Source organism: Castanea sativa, chromosome 3 (assembly GCF_040712315.1).
Source record: "Castanea sativa cultivar Marrone di Chiusa Pesio chromosome 3, ASM4071231v1".
Taxonomy (NCBI): domain Eukaryota; kingdom Viridiplantae; phylum Streptophyta; class Magnoliopsida; order Fagales; family Fagaceae; genus Castanea; species Castanea sativa.
Window position 1 is genome coordinate 467,163 of NC_134015.1, and position 20,156 is coordinate 487,318.

The window sequence follows — 20,156 nt, forward strand, 5'->3', positions numbered from 1 at the left end:
TCGTATCTCCCGCAATATTTTCTTTTGGGAACATCGCTTCTTTATCGAGCTCTCTCACTTCCGTGCTTCTTTATCTTCATCTTCTATCTTAGATCTATTTCCAGATGAAGCACATATTCCTTCTATAGCTGCTCCTGACCCTTCTATAGCTGCTCCTGATTCTCCTTTAGACTTCTCTGTCCAACCACCAAATATCCTTGATCCCTTTCCTAGTTCCCCCTTTAATGAACAGGTGGAAGATGAACAGGTGGAAGATGAACAGGTCGAAGACGAGCAACCCAACCCTGATCTTGGGTTCCCTGCTCCTGCTCCACTTGAAGATCATGCATAAGATATTCCACCTCGTCACTCAACTCGGGTAAGGTCTATTCTTGCACATTTACTTGACTATCATTGTTACACTGCCCTTGCTACACTGCACGAGCCTTACACCTATCGTGAGGCTTCCACTGACCCTTTATGGCAGATTGTAATGAAAGAGGAACTTGATGCATTATCTAAAAACCATACTTGGGACTTGGTCACTCTCCCCCCTAGGAAATCTGTGGTTGGTTGTAAGTGGATCTACAAGATTAAGACTCGCTCTGATGGGTCCATTGAGCGCTACAAAGCTCGTCTTGTTGCAAAAGGTTTTACACAGGAGTATGGAATTGATTATGAAGAGACCTTTGCTCTGGTTGCTTGTATCTCATCTGTTCGTGCCCTCTTAGCTATTGCTACTGCCAGTTAATAGGACCTTTTCCAGATGGATGTTAAAAATGCATTCCTTAATGGGGATTTAAGTGAAGAATTTTATATGCAACCTTCTCCTGGTCTCTTTGTTGAATCAAACAAGGTTTGTCACTTTCGACGTGCACTTTATGGCCTTAAACAAGCTCCACGAGCTTGGTTTGCCAAATTCAACTCTATCATCTCTCGCTTGGGTTACATAGCCAGTCATTATGATTCTGCCTTATTTCTTCGTCGCACTGACAAAGGCACTATTTTACTTCTCCTGTATATGGATGATATGATCATAACTGGTGATGACCTCAGTGGCATTCAAGAACTCAAGGATTTTCTCAGTCAGCAGTTTGCGATGAAAGATTTTGGACATCTCAGCTACTTCTTGGGACTTGAAATCACTCATTCTACAGATGGACTTTACATTACTCAAGCCAAGTATGCCTCTGAACTCTTGTCTAGAGTTGGACTCACTGATAGCAAGACTGTTGACACTCCAGTTGAGTTTAATGCGCATCTGACTCCCTCAAGGGGGAAACCATTGTCTAATCCCTCTCTTTACAGACGCTTAGTTGGCAGCCTAGTTTATCTCACTGTTACTCGTCCAAACATTTCCTATGCTGTTCACCAGGTGAGCCAATATCTGTTTGCTCCACGATCGACTCACTATGCTGCTATTTTGCGCATTCTTCGGTACCTAAAGGGCACTCTCTTCCATGGTCTTTTCTACTTTGCTCAGTCTCCTCTTGTTCTTTGTGCATTTTCTGATGCTAATTGGGCAAGAGATCCCACTGATCACAGGTCCACCACTGGTTATTGCTTTCTTTTTTGTTCTTCTCTGATTTCTTGGCGAAGCAAGAAACAAACTCATGTGGCCCGTTCCAGTACTGAAGTAGAATATCGTGCCCTTGCTGATACCACATCTGAGCTTCTTTGGCTACGATGACTTCTCAAAGACTTAGGTGTGTCTACATCCTCTGATACTCCTCTTTATTGTGACAACAAGAGTGTCATTCATATTGCTCACAATGATGTCTTCCATGAACGGACTAAACACATCGATATCGATTGTCATTTTATCTGTTATCATATTATCCATGGTGCTCTCAAGCTAATCTCAGTCTCCTCTACAGATCAACTTGCAGATATCTTCACCAAGTCACATCCTAAAGGATGCCTTCGTACTTTGGTTGACAACCTCAAGTTGGTCTTACATCCATCTTGAGTTTGAGGGGGGCTATTAACATGTATAGTGTTGTGGGCTTTAGGCCCAACTAGTTTACTTGTATAGCACACATTCTTGTACTATACTCTTACTTGTACTGCACTCATATTTACTTGTACTGCACTCATATGCCTTCTATATAAAGGCACTCATGTATATTCTTTCAGTGAGAAATACAATACTATTGAATTCAGTATTTCTAACACTCCAAACCGGCCGAAGAACCAGAACAACCACCTTGGCTGAAACCTCTACCAAATTCACCAAGATCACCCAACCCAAGACCCACAGAAATTTAACCTTTATGGTTGTCAAACGCTGAATGCACCACAACCAAAGACCCACCCGAACAGGTAAGATAGAGAATCCAAGACGCTGCTCGGAGAAGAGAGGGAGAGAGTTGAGAGATACTCATGGGAGCGAGAATGGGACGGGGACCAAACAAGGAGAAAGGGAAGAGGGAGTCCTAGGCCTTGTTTGGATTTTTTTTTCATCACTCATCACTCCTCAATCAATTTTCGTCACTCATCACTAATCACTTAAAATACCCCAACTCCCTACATGAAGTCTATTTGGCACCATCACTCAGTTTATGTTTTCAACCAAAAAACTAAAAAAACAAGGACTCATTCACTGACCCAATGTCATTTCCTTTTCTCTCTCCTTTTTTTTTTTTTTTCTTTTTCTCTTGACTCTCATCTTTCTCAGCCCTTTTATTCTGCCAAAACCCTCATGAACCAAAGATCTATAAGAAGATCTCCACCATCGAAATTGGAACAAGAGAACAACGACAACAACAAAAACAAGAGAATGGCGGCAGTGGTGGTAAGGGAATCGAGTACAATGGTGGATTCAAATGAGACTCCCGAGACTTGGGCTGTGATGGATAAGGGTTGCATTACCATGAGCGGAGGTGGCACTAAAGTGGCAGTTACATCTTCCGGTGGTGGTGATAGGAGCAAGGTGGTGTTACGCCCCAAACTCAAGTAAGAGCTAGGCACGTGACAGCAGCCACACACTTGTAGGCCCTCTCAAAAGATCTCCAAATAATAATCTTCCAACATCAATATGAAATAACTAAATCCTTTAAATCTAAAGGTCTACACAAAAAAGGTAATATTAAACATAAAAGTTCAAATCTTATTCCATTGATTTCCTAAACTTCACTCATGCGCACATCCCAGTGGAAGCTCAAACATATGCTACTCTTCTTGATCAAAATCTGAAAGGAGAAAGGGGGGGGGGGGTGAGTTGACAACTCAATAAGTAACCAAAATTCTAATAAGTTCTATCCAGCAATAGATCTGTAAAATAATAAGATGTAATATGAATCTTCAAAAGTTATAATATGCTATGGGTTTTCAAGAATAACTAAAGAAATTTCATAATCTTAAAATATACGTTGCAAATAGATCACATACTTTAATCTTACAATTATATCATAGATGATTTAGAAGGTAGTTAGTTTTCCATATATCAAAAGCTATAACTTACAATAAATTCCAAAAATACATAAGCAGTTTTAATGACTCAAAATAGTTAAATATTCAACGTAATTCATATTCTTAACAATCTTATGACTATGGTCACACTATATCCTCGTGACTACGCATCAGAATACCAATAAATAATCCCCATTGGCTAGGTATCAGAGTACCAATGAATAATTCCCATCGGTTTGGGTATCAGAGTACCAATGAATAACTCCCATTGTTTTGGGTATTAGAGTACCAATGAATAACCCCCATTGGTTTGGGTATCAAAATCAATTCATAGTCAGACTGTCCATAATCATATATATGAAATCATAATTTATGACAAAAATATATTTTATTCAAATGCATATACATATAATCATATATTCAATATTTCAATACATTTGTTATATTTCTATATTCCTTACTTTAAATCAATATAGCTAAAAAAAAACAATTAAATAAAATAAATCTTATATTCAACGCTCATATATATTTGTGGAAATTATTTACTTGAAATTAGTGATACAATAGAAATAAAAATTTTAACAATTATAAACAAATTTTCAGTAGTTAAAAATACATTAATACAAGTAAAATAAAACCCAATCAGGATAAGGTTACTTACCTCAGCTAGCTCACCACAAAGAACTTCTCCCTAACACTTTCTCTAAAATCCTTAGATATCACCTAACAATTTTAAAGCACCATTTACTTAATAATCAAATAATAAGAATAACTTGCAAGATATTTGACCAAAGGAGAAACTTCTAAATTACCCAATAATTTCTCACTATTAACTCTCCTACGGTTTCTCTATGGCTATATTCCACATTCTATCATTTGCATTGACTTGTTTAAAATTTGTTTCACGCAAAAAAAAAAAAAAAAATCCAAGGCACTGTGAAATATAAGACTCTCCTCACATGATCATTTGAGCTGAAAAGTCAAAGCATATATATAGGTATTGAATGCTCTGTAAAGTTGAGTTCAAACTTTAACCAAAAAGTCTCTACCTCTTATCTCCATAAACTCTAAAGTCAAATAAGCTATTGGACTATTGGTGGTCTAACCTATAGTCCACTATTTCTTATAGTAAATGTTTACAAAAAGTAGTATGCGCCCAGAGCAATTCCATGACCAACAAAGCACCCGAATTAAGGATATTACAGAGAAGACATGTAGTGAAAAAAAAAAAGGATTTATCGCCCAAATTCCAACCTTCTCCGTATAAATTTTTGGATAATTTCGCTACTGTCCAAAATACCAACATAAAATATATTCTAATTCCAAGTAGCGCTTAGTTTTCACAAGAGAGAGATTCTTAGGCTCTTACCTCAATTGTGCAGTCAAACCTTCTCTACTTGAGTATTTTGGCTAGTCTCCTCCCTCAAAACATCTGTCAGTATACGCTGACTTAAATTAGACTATATAAAACTAGGGTTTCAACCTTATTTTCTAAAAACCCCTTAGTAATTTTAATTATAACAATTGACCCCATAAACAAATTTACTTAAATACCCCTCCTTTTAATTTTTTTTTTCTTTCTTTCGGGTATTACAAGTGGAGATGATGACTTGTGAGATGATGGTGACTTCATCGCCAGGGAGTTCGAGCACAAGTGTGGAGGCGAGTCAGAAGGAGGAGGCGGCAAGTGAAGATTGGAAGCGGAAATCAATGGAAGCCGATGACATCGACGCCTGACTCTCATCTTTCTCTGCCTCTCATCTTTCTCAGCCCCTTTTTTCTTTTTGGATTTTGGATTTCCTTAAGGGGATTATGGATTTTGATGTTAAATTGAAGGTTGATATTGCATTTTCGGATGAAGGTATGATGTTGGTTTTGGATATGAAGCCGTGTGAAAAGAAAAAGAAAAAAGGAAGAAGAAGAAGACCTAAACTCACCAAACCCAGTGAAAAAAAAAAATCAAAAGTTGCGACTAACCTCTGACCAGTGGGTCCCTCAATATGTGTTTAATTACCAAAATGCCATGAAAAATAGAGTTATGGAAACTGAAAACACATTTTGAAAACACCCGAAATGTGTTTTCAATTTCCATAACTCATTACTCAAAAATTAAATAATTGAGTGATGGAAACAAAAACTGGAAACAAAATCCAAACGGACTTCTCAGCCATGGGTCCCACCATTTTTTAGTTATGAATTATGGAAACAAAATTATGAGTTATGGAAATAGCAAATCCAAACAGCCCCCTAATCTTCTGTACCACTTTTTGTGTACTACTCTATGTTCCACCAATCACTACTTGTTATGTTTTCATTTTACTTTCCTTATAAAATAACTGAATTTTAAAATGGAAAGCAATTATACACATGGTAAATAATGATTGGTGGAATATAGAGTGGTACATAAAAAGTGGTATAGAGGATTTGCATTCAAGAAGAGGACCCACGAATTCAATCTGATGCCGTCTCATTGGATGTTCTCTTCCAATCACAATATGAGAGGTATTATTTTTATTTCATTTCAAGAGTTGGAAAACTATGATTGATGAAATATGGATGCAAAGAATTTTTATTCTTGTACCTAAAAATAATAATTTTTTATTGTTTTTATTTAATTTTATATTTCATTCATCATATTTTGATATCTCTATGTATCAAGAGAACAAATAAGAGATGTTCACTTTTCCATATTTTCAACTTTATCCCTAAAAATTGGATTTTTTTTTTCTTTTCAAAATAACACTAATTTTAAAACAATTTTGTTAGTTAGTATCGTTTCTAAACTATTTAGCAAACTAATATCTTTAGGCTAAGGGACTCGAGATCACTGTAGCAAATCGAGTATCACATACTCGATTTCAACGAAAATTCACTTGAAACTCGAGTTTTAAACACTTGATTTCCACATGAGAAAGCCAAAGAGCCAATCTCTCTTCTTCTTCTTCCTTTGCTCCCCTCTAATAAAAATCCATGAACAAGGGACAAAGCAGAAACAGTGGCGAACCCACACAAACACGAACACAAAAACAAACACAAACCCAAGCAGAAACCACACGAACCCACACAAACACAAACACAAACAAGAGATCAAAGCAGAAACCACACGAACCCAGTTGGCGAACCCAATCAAGGATAGCAGCTAATTCATATGCAGCTAGAGTTACTAATGTATCACAACTGTAGTATTCAAAATACAAATCTCGGATTGTGATGAGATAGGATTAGGATAAGATAGAATTGTATTTTGAATTTGTATCTAATTGATTAGATAGAAGTATATCTGAATTTTTATATAAGTCAGAATTGTATTTGAATTTGAACCTATAACAAACTCTTCTATAAATGAAATGCCTTGAACCGTGAAAGTCAAGCCTTGAAAACAAATTCAATTATCCTGCTTTTACATTTAGGATGGCACTATAGCACAATTGCAAAAAAATTTGCAATTGTAAGATTTTACAAGTTCGGCTGCTGGGCTCTTTTTGTGCCTTTATGCTAAATTTTCTCTACATATACCATTTACAATTGCCAATGAGAATGCTCTTAGGGATCCTAGATAATGCCCAAAATGGCCTAGGCCTAGGGCTGTCCTTGATTACTGCGCAAGGCAAAACGGACCCTAATCAAAACTTAGTAAGGCTCCTGAATTTTTTAAATGTATACTTTGCACAATCTAAAATCTAAATGCACTAATATAAATTGATGGTAGAGAGACAATAAGAGAGATGTTTTCTGAGGAGTGTTCTCTAAAATGCCATTGAAAATGGTGTATAAAAAGATAACGATACTTTTTTGCCTCCTTAAATTTATACATTTTCAAACGGTTATTTGTTGGAAATCAAGAAAATGTAGCAATAGACCGGATTGGCTCTAGTAGTCTACTGCATTAAGTGGACTTGTCCCCCACCTAAACTTCTGATAGCTACCTGAAAACTAAACAAAGAAAAATATGCCTAGAGTTAATATCTTTGGCTAGAAACTGTGTGACGACTCAAGGTCTGAGTCAAACATATGAAAACTCACTACCGGAGCTGGAATTGCTCTTATAACAAGTTGATGCTTGAACAAGCTCTGGTGACCTTGCATGGATTTCTTGTGAGTAGCATGGATATGCTAACTTGTAAGTCTACTCATCTTGTTTTCCTGCTGATGCTATTAGTATTATGCCCCTTCTTTCATCTCATGCTGCCAGAGATACTATATCGCAAGGACAATCTATTACAATTACGGAAACTATAGTATCAGCTGGTGCAAAATTTGAACTAGGATTCTTTCGTCCTGGAAACTCCACATATCAATACGTGGGAATATGGTTCAAAAAGGTATCAAAGCAAACTGTCACATGGGTAGCCAACCGAAATTACCAAATTGTCAGTTCTTCTGCAGTTCTCACTATTAGTAATGATGGGAACCTCGTGATTATGGACGGTCAGTTATCTTACTCGGTATCCAACATGCCGTCCAATGGCAATGCAAAAGTAAGTGCTACGCTATTGGATTCGGGAAACCTTGTTTTAAGAGATGAAAACTCAAATATCTTGTGGCAGAGCTTCGATTTTCCTTCCCATACCTTTTTACCTGGAATGAAGCTTGAGTATAAAAACAATAGCGGAAAGTCTTGGTCATTGGTGTCTTGGAGAAATCTTCATGACCCTAGTCCTGGAGTTTTTTCATTGGAGCTCGATCATAAGGGAATAACTCAGTTTATAACCTCGCGGAAGCCTGAAGGGTTGTATTGGACAAGCGGGCCTTGGGATGGGAAGATCTTCAGCTTTATTCCTGAAATGAAATCTAATTATATATATAATTTTAGCTACACTTCCAATCAGGAAGAGACTTATTTTACATATAATCTATACGATCCTAGTATCGCTAGTATATTTGTAATGGACGTATCGGAGCAGATACAGCAACCGTCTTGGATGGAATCCACCCAGCGGTGGAATTTATTCTGGCCACAACCGAAAATCCTAATTTATCAACAAAAAAAAAAAAAAACTATTATAGCTTTGTAGATGCTCATTTTTTGTAAGCCCAGCTGGAGAGAAGGCCCAAAGTCATGGGCAAAAGAGAGTAGTATGAAAATGTCATTAAGCTAAGTGGCAGGAATGATGGATAATGAGTCTATAAAGCAAATAAATGGACCCTAAGAAAGTAAGTAGGCCTAAAAGGGCCCGAAAGAAAGAAATGACAAACCCATGGGCTGTATGGATGTAGAAAAGTGAGAATAGGCCACGACTGTCACAGCAGGCCCAAGGTAATGTAAAGTAAAGAAAGTAAGGGGCAATGGAGAGCCCATGAACCCCAAGGAAAAAGTGAGAAGTACTTGGACCGAGGAAGCCCAAGGAGTTAGTAGAAGCCCATGGGAAATACAGAATTGCAAAGGGCCAAGAATGCTCTAAGAAAGTAAGAAGGCCCATGATGTCCAAACAAAAGTAGGTGGGACAAGGGAGCTCGCGAGTGGCAAAGGGTCCAATGAGATTATTGGGCCTTAGGAGAGAGAGTGGACAGAAAAGCCCAAAGAAGCCTAGCAGGCCTGGGTTAAGCAAAACTCACGGCAGGCATAGAATGATGCGGCAGGAAACAAGTAACAAGGGGCTGGAAATATAAGAACAGCCCACAATCTGGCAAGGCCCGCCTTCTAAGAAAAGCAAGCCATAAATGCAAAGCCAGGGAAAGCAGCCCACGCCAAAACAAGCCAAAAACGATCGGCAAATTGGATAATTTGACTTTCAGACCATGGCAGACAGATGAGCAGTAGGCGGAATTTGAATAAGCATGGAGGCAAGGCACGTGCAAGGCCCAGGCACCACCAGCCTGTACCTAACCAATACAGGAAATGGTGAAGTCATGGGTCAGAAGTAATGGGGTATGATCTGGCAGTGGGGAGGGAAAAAAACTCATTTTCGTGTTTCCTATTCAAGCTCTTTTGGAGGCAATGTCCTGCTGGGATGACATACTACCTAAAAGAGGCAAAGCTGATTTGGAACCATTAGGTGAATGTCATGAGGGATAGAGAAAATGAGAGTATTTACATCGTGGCAGGTAAGAGTGTCGAGGCGAGCAAGCAAACAAAAAAGTCTTCTTTGTCTGGTGAGGCAGAGTGGCGCTGGTTGGATGGCTAACCAGTTAGTGATGGTTGGCAAAGAAACCCATGCTAGACAAAAACGGTTAAGGGCTAAAATGGTAAAAACCAAGCATAGCTGGCCCAATATAAGGAGCCCTACTATGCACGGCTAGGGGGACGGCAACCTCTATGAGATAATCGCTAGAATTATAGAAACAGAGGAGTAAGAAAAAAATGAGAAAGAGAGAAAGAGTAAAAGGAGGGTAAAAATGAAAAAAGAAAGAAGGAAAAGAATTAAAAGGAACAGAGAGGAGAAGTAAGAGAGAGAGCGAAGAGAACAGAGCGATTGGCATGCACCAAATGGGTTAATCTCCCTCTCCCCCTCCAATCCATGCTCTCTGGTAACAAAAAAAGACTTCACCCAATCCAAGTCACTTATGCTTGCTCCTTCAAAGCAACTAATTTCCCTCTTAGAGAGATTAGTAGCATTGAAGAAGTGGTTCCCCTTCCTAACGCAGACCCTGCAGATTGGTTTAACGCAGCAGGCTAACATTTATTTCTTTAATACGCTCGTTGTTCTCCATTCAATACTTATTCTTTTGTTACTATTGTGCAAAACGGGCACTCCTCATCAAGGCCCACCGTCTATTTTATCTAAATTCTCATTATTGTCTTTATTATATCTGCATGTTGTAGTTAACGTAACAATTCTGCCTACCATAAGCGTATGATCAAGACCTGATTAATAGGGGCATTGTTTGCGCACAAACCGGACCGGGAAGGTTTGCTCTCAGACCGGTCCCAACTCCTCGATCTAGAAATCTTTGGGCCTAGTGTAGTGGCAGGCGGCCCAGCCCAACACTTGCAAAAAAGGCCCACACAAGCTTCACTTAATCTTTGAATTTACAATAATTTCAATATTCACAAGGAAAAATTGGTTAACTGAAAATCAAAATTTTTTTTGAGTTTTAACTTATAGCGTTCGCTCCTAATGATAGCTCTTTATCATCAGACCAAGACACCAATCAGTTTTTAGTGTAGGCAGAGATTGAACCCTAGATCTCTTATACAACTATCAGAGACTTTACCAATTGAGTTAACTGGAACCCACAACTGAAAATCAAATTAAGGCTATAATTTTCCACTTTAATTAATTGTAAGGCGTTAGATAAAAAGTATATAAAAAAAATTATTTACCTTAAATATGACTTTTGACAATAAGTTTATGGGGGTAAAAGAGACAGTCACGCATGGGAACTTAAGGCTAAATTTATATCCGATAACAACTTGACTAACCCACCCAAGCCTAATAGTATTTTTTACACCAATCAAATGTATCATATGTAAAGTGGAGCACAAAATGCAATAGAGCCTTCAGAAGTATCATAACAGTTATTGTTCAAAGGATAGGCCTTTCATAAAATGAAGCCATGGTCATTAATTAATGGAACAAGTCATAGGTTCTCACAAAATGATGCTGCCATTGCCCATTGAGGACTCCCTTTTATTTCATTTACTCTCACTCTGTGGTATGTTATGTTTTGTATCCTCTTAACAGGGCTTGTACGGCAAGATAAAATACTAGAATACAAAATATACAAATGCCAACTACTCAATTGATCACAACGTAACAGGAAAAGATGGTCACTGAAATAAAGCTTGAAATGGAAACAAAGGATGGGAAATAAAAGATTTGTCTCATCTCATGCATCACACAATGGGAACAAAGGATCCCAAAGGAACAGAAAACTATACCATAAGTTTAAAATAAAAAACACATTGCACATTATCTGTCTGTATTTTACCTCAGGCACCCTTCAAAAAATAGTGCAGTCCGGTTGCTCTTCTTCTTAAGCTTCGGGTTGAAAATGACCTGCCCCAAAAGAACTAATAAATTGTAATTGTCAAGTGAAAGTTCTTGGATGCTACAAATATCAAGATCATTTGAATGTTGTATTTGAACATCGAAGTTGACATACCAGAAGATCAAAAGGCCGTCTATCTCGTGCTTTGGTCTCTTCCTTGGGTGCATAACTGATACATCCTTTTGTATCTTCTAAACTATTATCTGCAGAGATAATAACAACATAGTCAATAAGACGATTCTAATCTCTCTACTTAAAAAGTAGGTTCTGCCAAGAGGTAAGGTTTTATAAAAAGATTTAAATTCACTCACAATCTTTAGTGTAGCAAATGGCAACAAAATATGGTGACAGAATGGTCCCTCTATTTCCCTTCATTCACACGTAAAGTTAGCAGCAACAAAACAGTAATCTTTAAAACGATAAGAAAATACATTTCCTTTAGATTAAGAAGCAGGTAAAGTAAAATAAGCCATAAGCCTTTAACTGCAAGACTCATATCATATCTCTCTTAACTGTGTCTTTTTTTTTGGGGGTCAATTTGTCTTACATTGTTATATGATACTTCAAGATATCTAGTTCAATCGTAAAGAATACTCTTCTCTATGTGGTAAATTCCAGTTAAGAGAAAAAAAAAAAAACACGATCAAGTCCTCTTACAAAATACAAAAATCCAGTCCAAAATAAAAACATATGAAATTGACAACCTTATCCACCAATGTAGCTTCAATTTAGACATCACACACTCTCATTTCTCAAAATAAATAACAAATGCAACTCCAATTCAGCCAAAGACACAGAACACAAAGCAGTAACACCATACTCCCATACAGTTAATGACTTACTGATAACTTGTTATGCAACTAAAATGGGCCACACAACTGAACCTAATGACAAAACTTACGAAACCCATAATTCTCCTACACTTCACATTTTCCTCACACTCTCTCACTAACCAAACAGAAACTAAAACAAAAAAATGAAACTGACCCATTAAAGAAAATCAAACAAAAAAAAGATAGAAACTGACCCTTAGAGGAATTCCAATCTGAGGAGCAGCTAGACCAACCCCAGGAGCCTTTCTCATAACCCGAACCATATCATCGACTATCTTCTGGATCCGCTCCGACCCGATTTCCTCAACACCAACTTCTCGGGCTTGTTCGTGGAGAACCGGGTCGCCCGCCTTCACGATATCGGGCAAGCTCGTCTTCTTCTTGTCTCCGAGACCCAGGAGCCACCATGCTCTGAGAATGGAACTGGGAGCTGAGCTGTAAGGTTTCCGGGTCACAAAACCGGTACCGAATAGCTGTTTTGGGTTGGAAGATCCGAGTACTGAAATGGGTATTCGGGTTTTTCGAAATATTCGGGTGAGCCGGGTTTTAGGCATTTATCGGCGAGAGATATTAGGCGGAAATGGAGTGAGTATGGGTGGAGTGTTTCCATGGCCATTTCTTAGATTAATTGGAGGAAAAATAATTTGAATAAAAGTAAAAGTTAGTTGAAATAGTATCGCGGACTTATGAACCGTGTCAAAAAGTACAATGAGACTTATAAATAGTAGCAAACATAAGCTGAATAGTGAAAAAATTTTAACTTTTAATCTCTACCCAAACGCACACTTTGTATCAATGGCCTTATTTTTACTATTAGTCAAACACTATTTATTTTTTAATTAATTTCTTTCTCACTTCCTCTCTCTACAGTCTACACCAAACAGAAATAGAAGTATCATCTATCAAAATGAAACACAAATCATCTCAATCTCATTTCCTTCAAAAAACCCCCACCCAATTCCTCTCATTTTCACTCAGATCCAAACCCAAACCCTACACGGATCCAAATCGTTCACCATGTCTTGCTTAGCTCTTTTTCTCAAACCCGCTAACGGATCTGATATCCTCCTCCAGACCCACGAGTGGTTCCCACCCACACGCGCCTTTGTAGCTCTCTCCTCCTTTCGCCAAACCTGCCAAGCCTTCGCCGCCGCCAAACACCACCACCACCACCATAACAACCACCCCTACACCACGTCAGCTACGACCTCCTCCGATGCTGACGCTGACTCCATTGCCTCTCTCGACGACGATCCCCTCACCGCCTCGAATGGCCAGCTCATCGTCGGCGTTGAAAGCCAGTACCGAGTGGTGTATCGCCTTATGAACTCGATCTATGTGATCGGAATCTACACCACTAAGTTGAGAGATAGAGAGATGAAATAGAAAAAGTCTCACCGATTTGAGACAAAAACCACCCACTGATCTGGAGCACCCACCGATCTGAGGCAGAGACCCACTGTTCGATACTTATCTAAGAGAGAGAGAAAGGTTTCGAGTCTTCAGCTTGAGTGAGTTTGAGATATGAGAGAGTTCGAGATGATAGAGACGAAGATATGAGAAAATAAGTAAATAGATAACAATGAGAAAATAAAATTTTCTGGGCAACGAAGAACATGAACAATCATGTTCTAATGAAGAACACATTTTCCAAAAATATAATAAAAAGAAAAGAATATATATATATATATCCTCATAAGTTAATTTATTTTTTTATTCCACCGTCAGCCACATCAGATTTGCCGTTAGTTGGGTGACGGAAATGACCTAAATGTCAGACGTTAATTGGTTTAGAAAATAAAAATGGTAAAAATAAAATGTAGAGACCAAAATGAATAAAGTGCAAAATATAGGGACTAAAAGTGCATTTACGATGTTAATATTTTGTGAAATTTGCTGTGCAGTTCTTTATGTAAACAGAATGATTCAAAATAAAAACAACAAACTACGTCTACAATAGCCAAATAGTGACTGACAGCCTCAATGTCGATGTCGGTCCCTTGCATATTTGGGGCAAGACTAGTGAAGGGAAAGGAAGTAGGAACACTAGAAAGGACAACATTAACATGGTCCCTTCCTACTCTAATAATACCACATGTGAATTGTGATGTGAGCATGATCTAGTTACGTTATGCAATCTTTATCTTGCAAATTTGTTGTTTATATGCTTTGGATGATCACAAACCATGTGATGCTTTCAACTCAATGAAACATTATATTCTTCCATCATGATCACACAAACATATATATATATATATATATATATATATATACACACGTGTGTGTGTGCGCGCGCGTGCATATGGCCCTTCTAGTAACATAATTGAAGATATAACATCATCATATTCATGTATTTGGGAGTTGGGAGGGATCCCTATCAAAATAATGTCCCAACCCAATGGCCCAATGTCAATCAATCCTAGTGATCTCTAGTTTCATGACAATGATTTTGGCCTATCGTTCACAATTAGCAGTCTAGTTTGTTTATTATCACATGTTTTGTAAATAATTGTCGTTATAATAAATAAGATAAAAAAAAATCAAATAATTAAACATAAAAAATCCACATAAGCATTTTAAAGATAAAAGAAAAGCCATGTCAAATAAAAAAAATCTAAAAAAATTAATTGAAAGGAAAAAAAAAAGAATTCAAAACAAAATTTCTCTTTTTTTTTTTTAATTTTCTTTTGTACTCTTCCAGTTTCTTAGCTACCAAAAGCTTACCCAGAAACACAACAATCTGGAAAAGAAAAAAAAAAAAAACAACAACAACAACAACAAAAAACAAAACAATAATATTAGGCTGCACAGATTCACTTCGACCCCTTACCATTCACCCAAATTCTTAAATACAACAATTAAACTAGGCTAAACTGCAACGGTGCGACATGCTTGGGTTGAGGGCAAAGGCAAATCAGCCTCCATTGTGGATTTTGTTGATGCAAAGAATTTGAAGGAAAAAAGTCATTTGAATTTGATTTGGGCTGTCTATTGGTGTGAATTGTCTAATCGAAGTGCAAGGCATTGGGAATGATTCTGTGACTTTTGTTATTCGGAATGAGACCAATAACGTTACAAAAATTGAAACTTTTCTCCAATTATTTCAATATAATGCTTTAGGATTTGGGTCAACTTCAGAATGTTCAATAATGTACTATATAGTTTGTATTGAATCTTTTCAGTGCTTGGGTTTTGAGGAATGAGTCTTTTCATAGCTTGGACAATTTTATTGAATTATTTCTTGTCCAAGTTTTTTGCAGTTTCTTTACGTTTTTTGTGTTTAATGTTTGTTCAAGATATAGAGGAACTTTTTCTGATTGTTGTGTTGCTGGGTACTGTGTTTGGTACCTAAGAAAGTGCAAGAATACAAAAGAAAATAGAAGAAATTGAGGATTTACAACAACAAAAAATCATTTTCTTTAATTTTTTTTTCTTTCAAAATTTTTTTTTAAAAGAATTTGTTTATCTGACATGGCCTTTTTTTTCTTCATTAAAATGCTTACGTGGATTTTTTTATGTTTAATTAGGGGTTGGCTACACACCCCTAATTCAAGCCATATTTTACTGCACACTCTTAATTCAAACCATTTTCTAACAGGGATTTGGTGGACTAAGGAGCAAAAACTGCACACCCTTAATTCAAGCCATTTTGACAGACGTGCACTACAGTTAATAATTGAAAATTTAATAAGATTCAATAGAAAAAAAAAGTAAAAATAACCTTTTATATTAGTAAAATTATTGGTAAAATTTAATAATTTTTTTTAGAGAGATAATTACAACATGCTGCTAACCCTGCAGCTTAAACCCTTTCTCCCCTAGACCGCCAAGCACTTTGTGCATGAGAATGTGTCAATTCAGTTACAAGGCATTTTGGTACAATGCAATATTCGAATTAGCTCTCAAATAATAAGATAAGATAAGAGTTTGTGAATTGAAATAATTAAGAATTTTAGAAGTTACTAGTAAGTAATTTAGAACCTAAAAATAGGCTAGAGAAGCTGCAAAGGTGGGTGGAGCGAAGAGGGAACGATTAATGTGTTTGTCCAATAAGAATGAAAAAGGTGGCACATGGGAAACTTTGGGTATCGCCACGTTCCTCCATTTATGAATGAGACTTAGCTAGCTGTGTTATGACTATGATTCGTATCTCAAACCAAAAGTGTAATGCGAATGTGATAGATAGACTTATTACACACTATGTTAACACAACTAAGGAACCGCGTATGGTATACTAGTCTCATCACACACGCTTCGCGCGTGCGATGAGACTTTTCTTTTTTAGTGGTCTTATTTTGTTAAAAAACTGTATTTAATTATTATATATATATATATGATTTTTATTTTAAAATCTAATATATAAGTGAACTAGTCTCATCACACGCGCTTCGCGTGTGCGATGAGACTTTTCTTTTTTAGTGGTCCTTTTTTGTAGGAAAAAATTGTATTTAATTATTATATATATATATATGATTTTTATTTTAAAAATATAATTTATAAGTGAATAAATCAATTTAAAAATTAATAGGAGAGTGGTCCTATTTTTTAGGCAATATTTTAGTGGGAGTTAGAGTTGCATTTTTACCGAATTGCCCTTTAGTTTTGTCTCTACTTAAACATAAGACTGTAGGGGCATCTTTGAACTAAAAAATGAGTTTTTACCGGATTGTCCTTTAGTTTTGTCTCTATTTAAACATGGAATTATAAGGGCATTTTTGAACTAAAAAAATAGGAATCCAAACAGGGGAAGCCCCTTAAATAGTAGTATAGATAAATCAATTTAAAAATTAATAGGAGAGTTGTCCTATTGTTTAGGCAATATTTTAGTGGGAGTTGGAGTTGCATTTTTACCAAATTGTCCTTTAGTTTTGTCTCTAGTTAAACATAAGACTGTAGGGGCATATTTGAACTAAAAAATGAGTTTTTACCGGATTGTCCTTTAATTTTGTCTCTATTTAAGCATGAGACTATAGGGGCATTTTTGAACTAAAAAAATAAGAATCCAAACAGAGAAAGAAAGTAGGAACACTAGAAAGGACAACATTAACATGGTCCCTTCCTACTCTAATAATACCACATGTGAATTGTGATGTGAGCATGATCTAGTTACGTTATGCAATCTTTATCTTGCAAATTTGTTGTTTATATGCTTTGGATGATCACAAACCATGTGATGCTTTCAACTCAATGAAACATTATATTCTTCCATCATGATCACACAACACACACGAGTACTCATTGGATCAGTTACAAATACACACACATATATATATATATAATAACTTTCCAATGTTCATTACTCTTCTTTCTCCCCTCAAAAACCCCTTTTGGCCTCTTCAATTTTCAACACCACCAAAGAAAAAGCTACATACATAGAAAATGGCTGATGAAGGCACAGCTACCTGCATTGATATCCTCTTGGCCATTATTTTGCCTCCTCTTGGGGTTTTCCTCAAGTTTGGTTGCCAGGTACCTAATTCATTCATTTTCTTCATTTCTTTTCATATTTCTTTAATTTTTATATTTCTTTCCTATTCGTTTTTCATGTGGTTGATTAATAATTCAGATCGAGTTTTGGATATGTTTGTTGCTGACCCTTTTCGGCTATCTCCCTGGGATTATTTATGCTGTCTATGCCATCACCAAGTGAACTTCAATCTTTGTAAGCATCCACTTATCTCTCTCCCCCTTGCTTCTGTTTCTTTTTCTTATATAAAACAATTTAAAAAAAAAAAATTTGTTTTTACTAATTATAAATCAAAGATTTATTAAAACAAAATGTTATATACATATATTTTTAGACTAGAATAACCAATCTCCACTTGATGTGTTATATGTGCTAATTGAATATGAAAGATAAAACGTTTGAGATGCATGAGTTACTTTTTAGACATCGATATGTTTATTCTTGTATATAGGATGGTGGGTACATTATGATTTAAGTTTGTGTGTATTAAATATTAATAAAAAATTATCAATAAAAATTTCTTGAAGATAAACTGTTGTTGTATAAGAAGTATGCAAGTTTTGGTGTTGAAAATAACATGGGAAGAAGAACTCACTTGAAATTGCATTTTGATATTTTCTTCTAAGTTGAACAAAGTTTGAAACAGTCCTACTCAAACTAAAGCAACATTGGATTTTCTCTAAGCCACTTGGGTTTAAGGAGTTCAAGCGGCTTAGAAATGGTGGCCACTGGCAAAATCCACTATCTCCAAGCCACTTGAACCCCTTAAACTCCTCCCACCGCGGTGATTGGCCAGAGATTGGAGAAATGGAAGCTTTGGTGCATTTGGATTTGTCAAAGAACAATCTGACAGGTAAAATTCCTAGCAATTTGTTTATGTTTAAGAATTTAAGTATTGTGTATCTTTTCAGGGACCAATTGTCTGGGGATCGAGATTCCTCTTTGTAAGCGCCCATTCACTTCTCTCTCTCTCTCTCTCTCTCTCTCTCCTTTGCTTCTGTTTTATTTTTATATTTCGTATAACCATTTTTTTAATACTAAACTAAATTCCTTTTTGACTGAAAGTGGTAAAATATTTCTAAAAGAAGGATATATTAAAACAAAAAAAATGTTATCTATTAGATAATACTTAATTGTCTAAAATAGCCAATATCTACTTGATGAGTTCTTTGTGCATAATTGAATATACAAGGTAGTCATTACATACTTTTGGTACGATAATCACCTTTACAAGTATAATTGTTTGTGAAATGTGGAGACAAAAGTCAAGTTGAAGACTATATATAATGGATGCATTAGTTTATATATATATTGATACAATTACTCTTTTTGTATCGAAGGGTGGGTAAGCTATATATGATTTAATTTTGTGTCCCTAAAAAAGAAAAAAAAAATTATCAATAAAAAATTTATAAAGGTAAATTGTTGTGGGTATGAGAAATCAAACATGGAAAAAGGAACTCATTTGAAATTGCAATTTGACCGTTTTTCTAAGTTGAACAAGTTTGAATTAACAACTTCTTTTATGGTAACAAGTAGATGATTTGTTAAATGTATTTGTAAAAGTAAAAACAAAAGCAGAGAGGCCCCAAATGCCACTCTCTCACTCATGAGTCATGAGTCATGGGGCTGGCTGCGAGTTTGGATTATGGATGGACTCATGGTCATAGACAGCGTTTAATGCATAGGGCCCGCGTGATCTTGACGTTCTCTGCACTATACTTCTTGTTTTTCATCTTAATAATTGTGACTAATAAGTAATAAATGAGCTGGGCTTTTGAGCTTTAAGGCTTTTGGCTTTTGACAATTTTGCATCTTATTATTATTGCTTTTTTTGGGCAGGTGGAGTTGTGACCTGTGAACCGCAATATGTTTTTTGTTTCTCTGATTTGGGGTTCGCTTATAGTCGTTGATGGACAGTTGATTCTTCATTATGTGTGTCAAAGTGTTTAAGGTTTCCTTTTCCTTTTTCTTTTTCTTTTCCCTTCTTTTTATTTTATTTTTATTTTTATAATCTGATATAAAGGTGGAATATTGGTTTTGTTACTTTTGTATGATGGTGGTGGTGGGTACATATCACACTTAGCATACATATCAACCAATGCAGTACCAACAAACACGTCTGTTTTGAAATAGCAGAGAAATTAAAGTGGTTTGGATAAATACCAGTGCACCTCATATTGTTAAAAAATGTCAAAGGCCGTAAAAGGGTTTGTTAAAGTGTGATAATTGGGTAATAAGCGAGGTCCAAGTGAAAATATTCTTAAACCCATGATGGGTATTTGAGAAAAGGTGTAAACTTTGTGAAAGCAGAATTCACTCACCATTGAAACTGTGTATTCATGCCTCCAAGTCTGTGCTTTAAATGAGCATGCAAGGTAGAAAATTGATGAACTTCGGTAACATGTAAATTGTCTCCCAAGTTCTTAGCAATATAAAATTCAATAGACAATGGTGACCTCCTTTCATCTGCAACTTCTCTCCAACAAACATCCAACGGTTCCTTGAATTGTAATCCATAGCTTTCTAGCATC

General features: G+C 36.3%; 2 protein-coding genes and 1 pseudogene across 2 annotated transcripts in view; 2 read left to right on the plus strand and 1 right to left on the minus strand.

Moving 5' to 3' along the window:
* The first annotated feature begins 2,758 nt into the window (after window positions 1–2,758).
* On the plus strand, window positions 2,759–8,364 carry LOC142627818 (G-type lectin S-receptor-like serine/threonine-protein kinase At2g19130). The gene is made up of 3 exons (XM_075801715.1): window positions 2,759–2,934; window positions 7,550–8,122; window positions 8,295–8,364. Exons 1-3 carry the CDS (start codon window positions 2,759–2,761, stop codon window positions 8,362–8,364), a joined length of 819 nt encoding a protein of 272 aa, XP_075657830.1.
* Window positions 8,365–9,122: 758 nt separating this feature from the next.
* On the minus strand, window positions 9,123–12,771 carry LOC142627819 (peptide deformylase 1A, chloroplastic-like; annotated as a pseudogene).
* Window positions 12,772–17,438: 4,667 nt separating this feature from the next.
* The window catches only part of LOC142628000 (hydrophobic protein RCI2B-like), a 55,094-nt gene continuing 52,376 nt past the window's right edge, over window positions 17,439–20,156 (plus strand). Inside the window, exons 1-2 of the mRNA XM_075801919.1 lie at window positions 17,439–17,624; window positions 17,722–17,817. Of these exons, the coding sequence (XP_075658034.1) occupies window positions 17,535–17,624; window positions 17,722–17,805 (174 nt within the window). The 5' untranslated portion in view covers window positions 17,439–17,534 and the 3' untranslated portion in view covers window positions 17,806–17,817. The remainder of the gene's footprint in view (window positions 17,625–17,721; window positions 17,818–20,156) is intronic.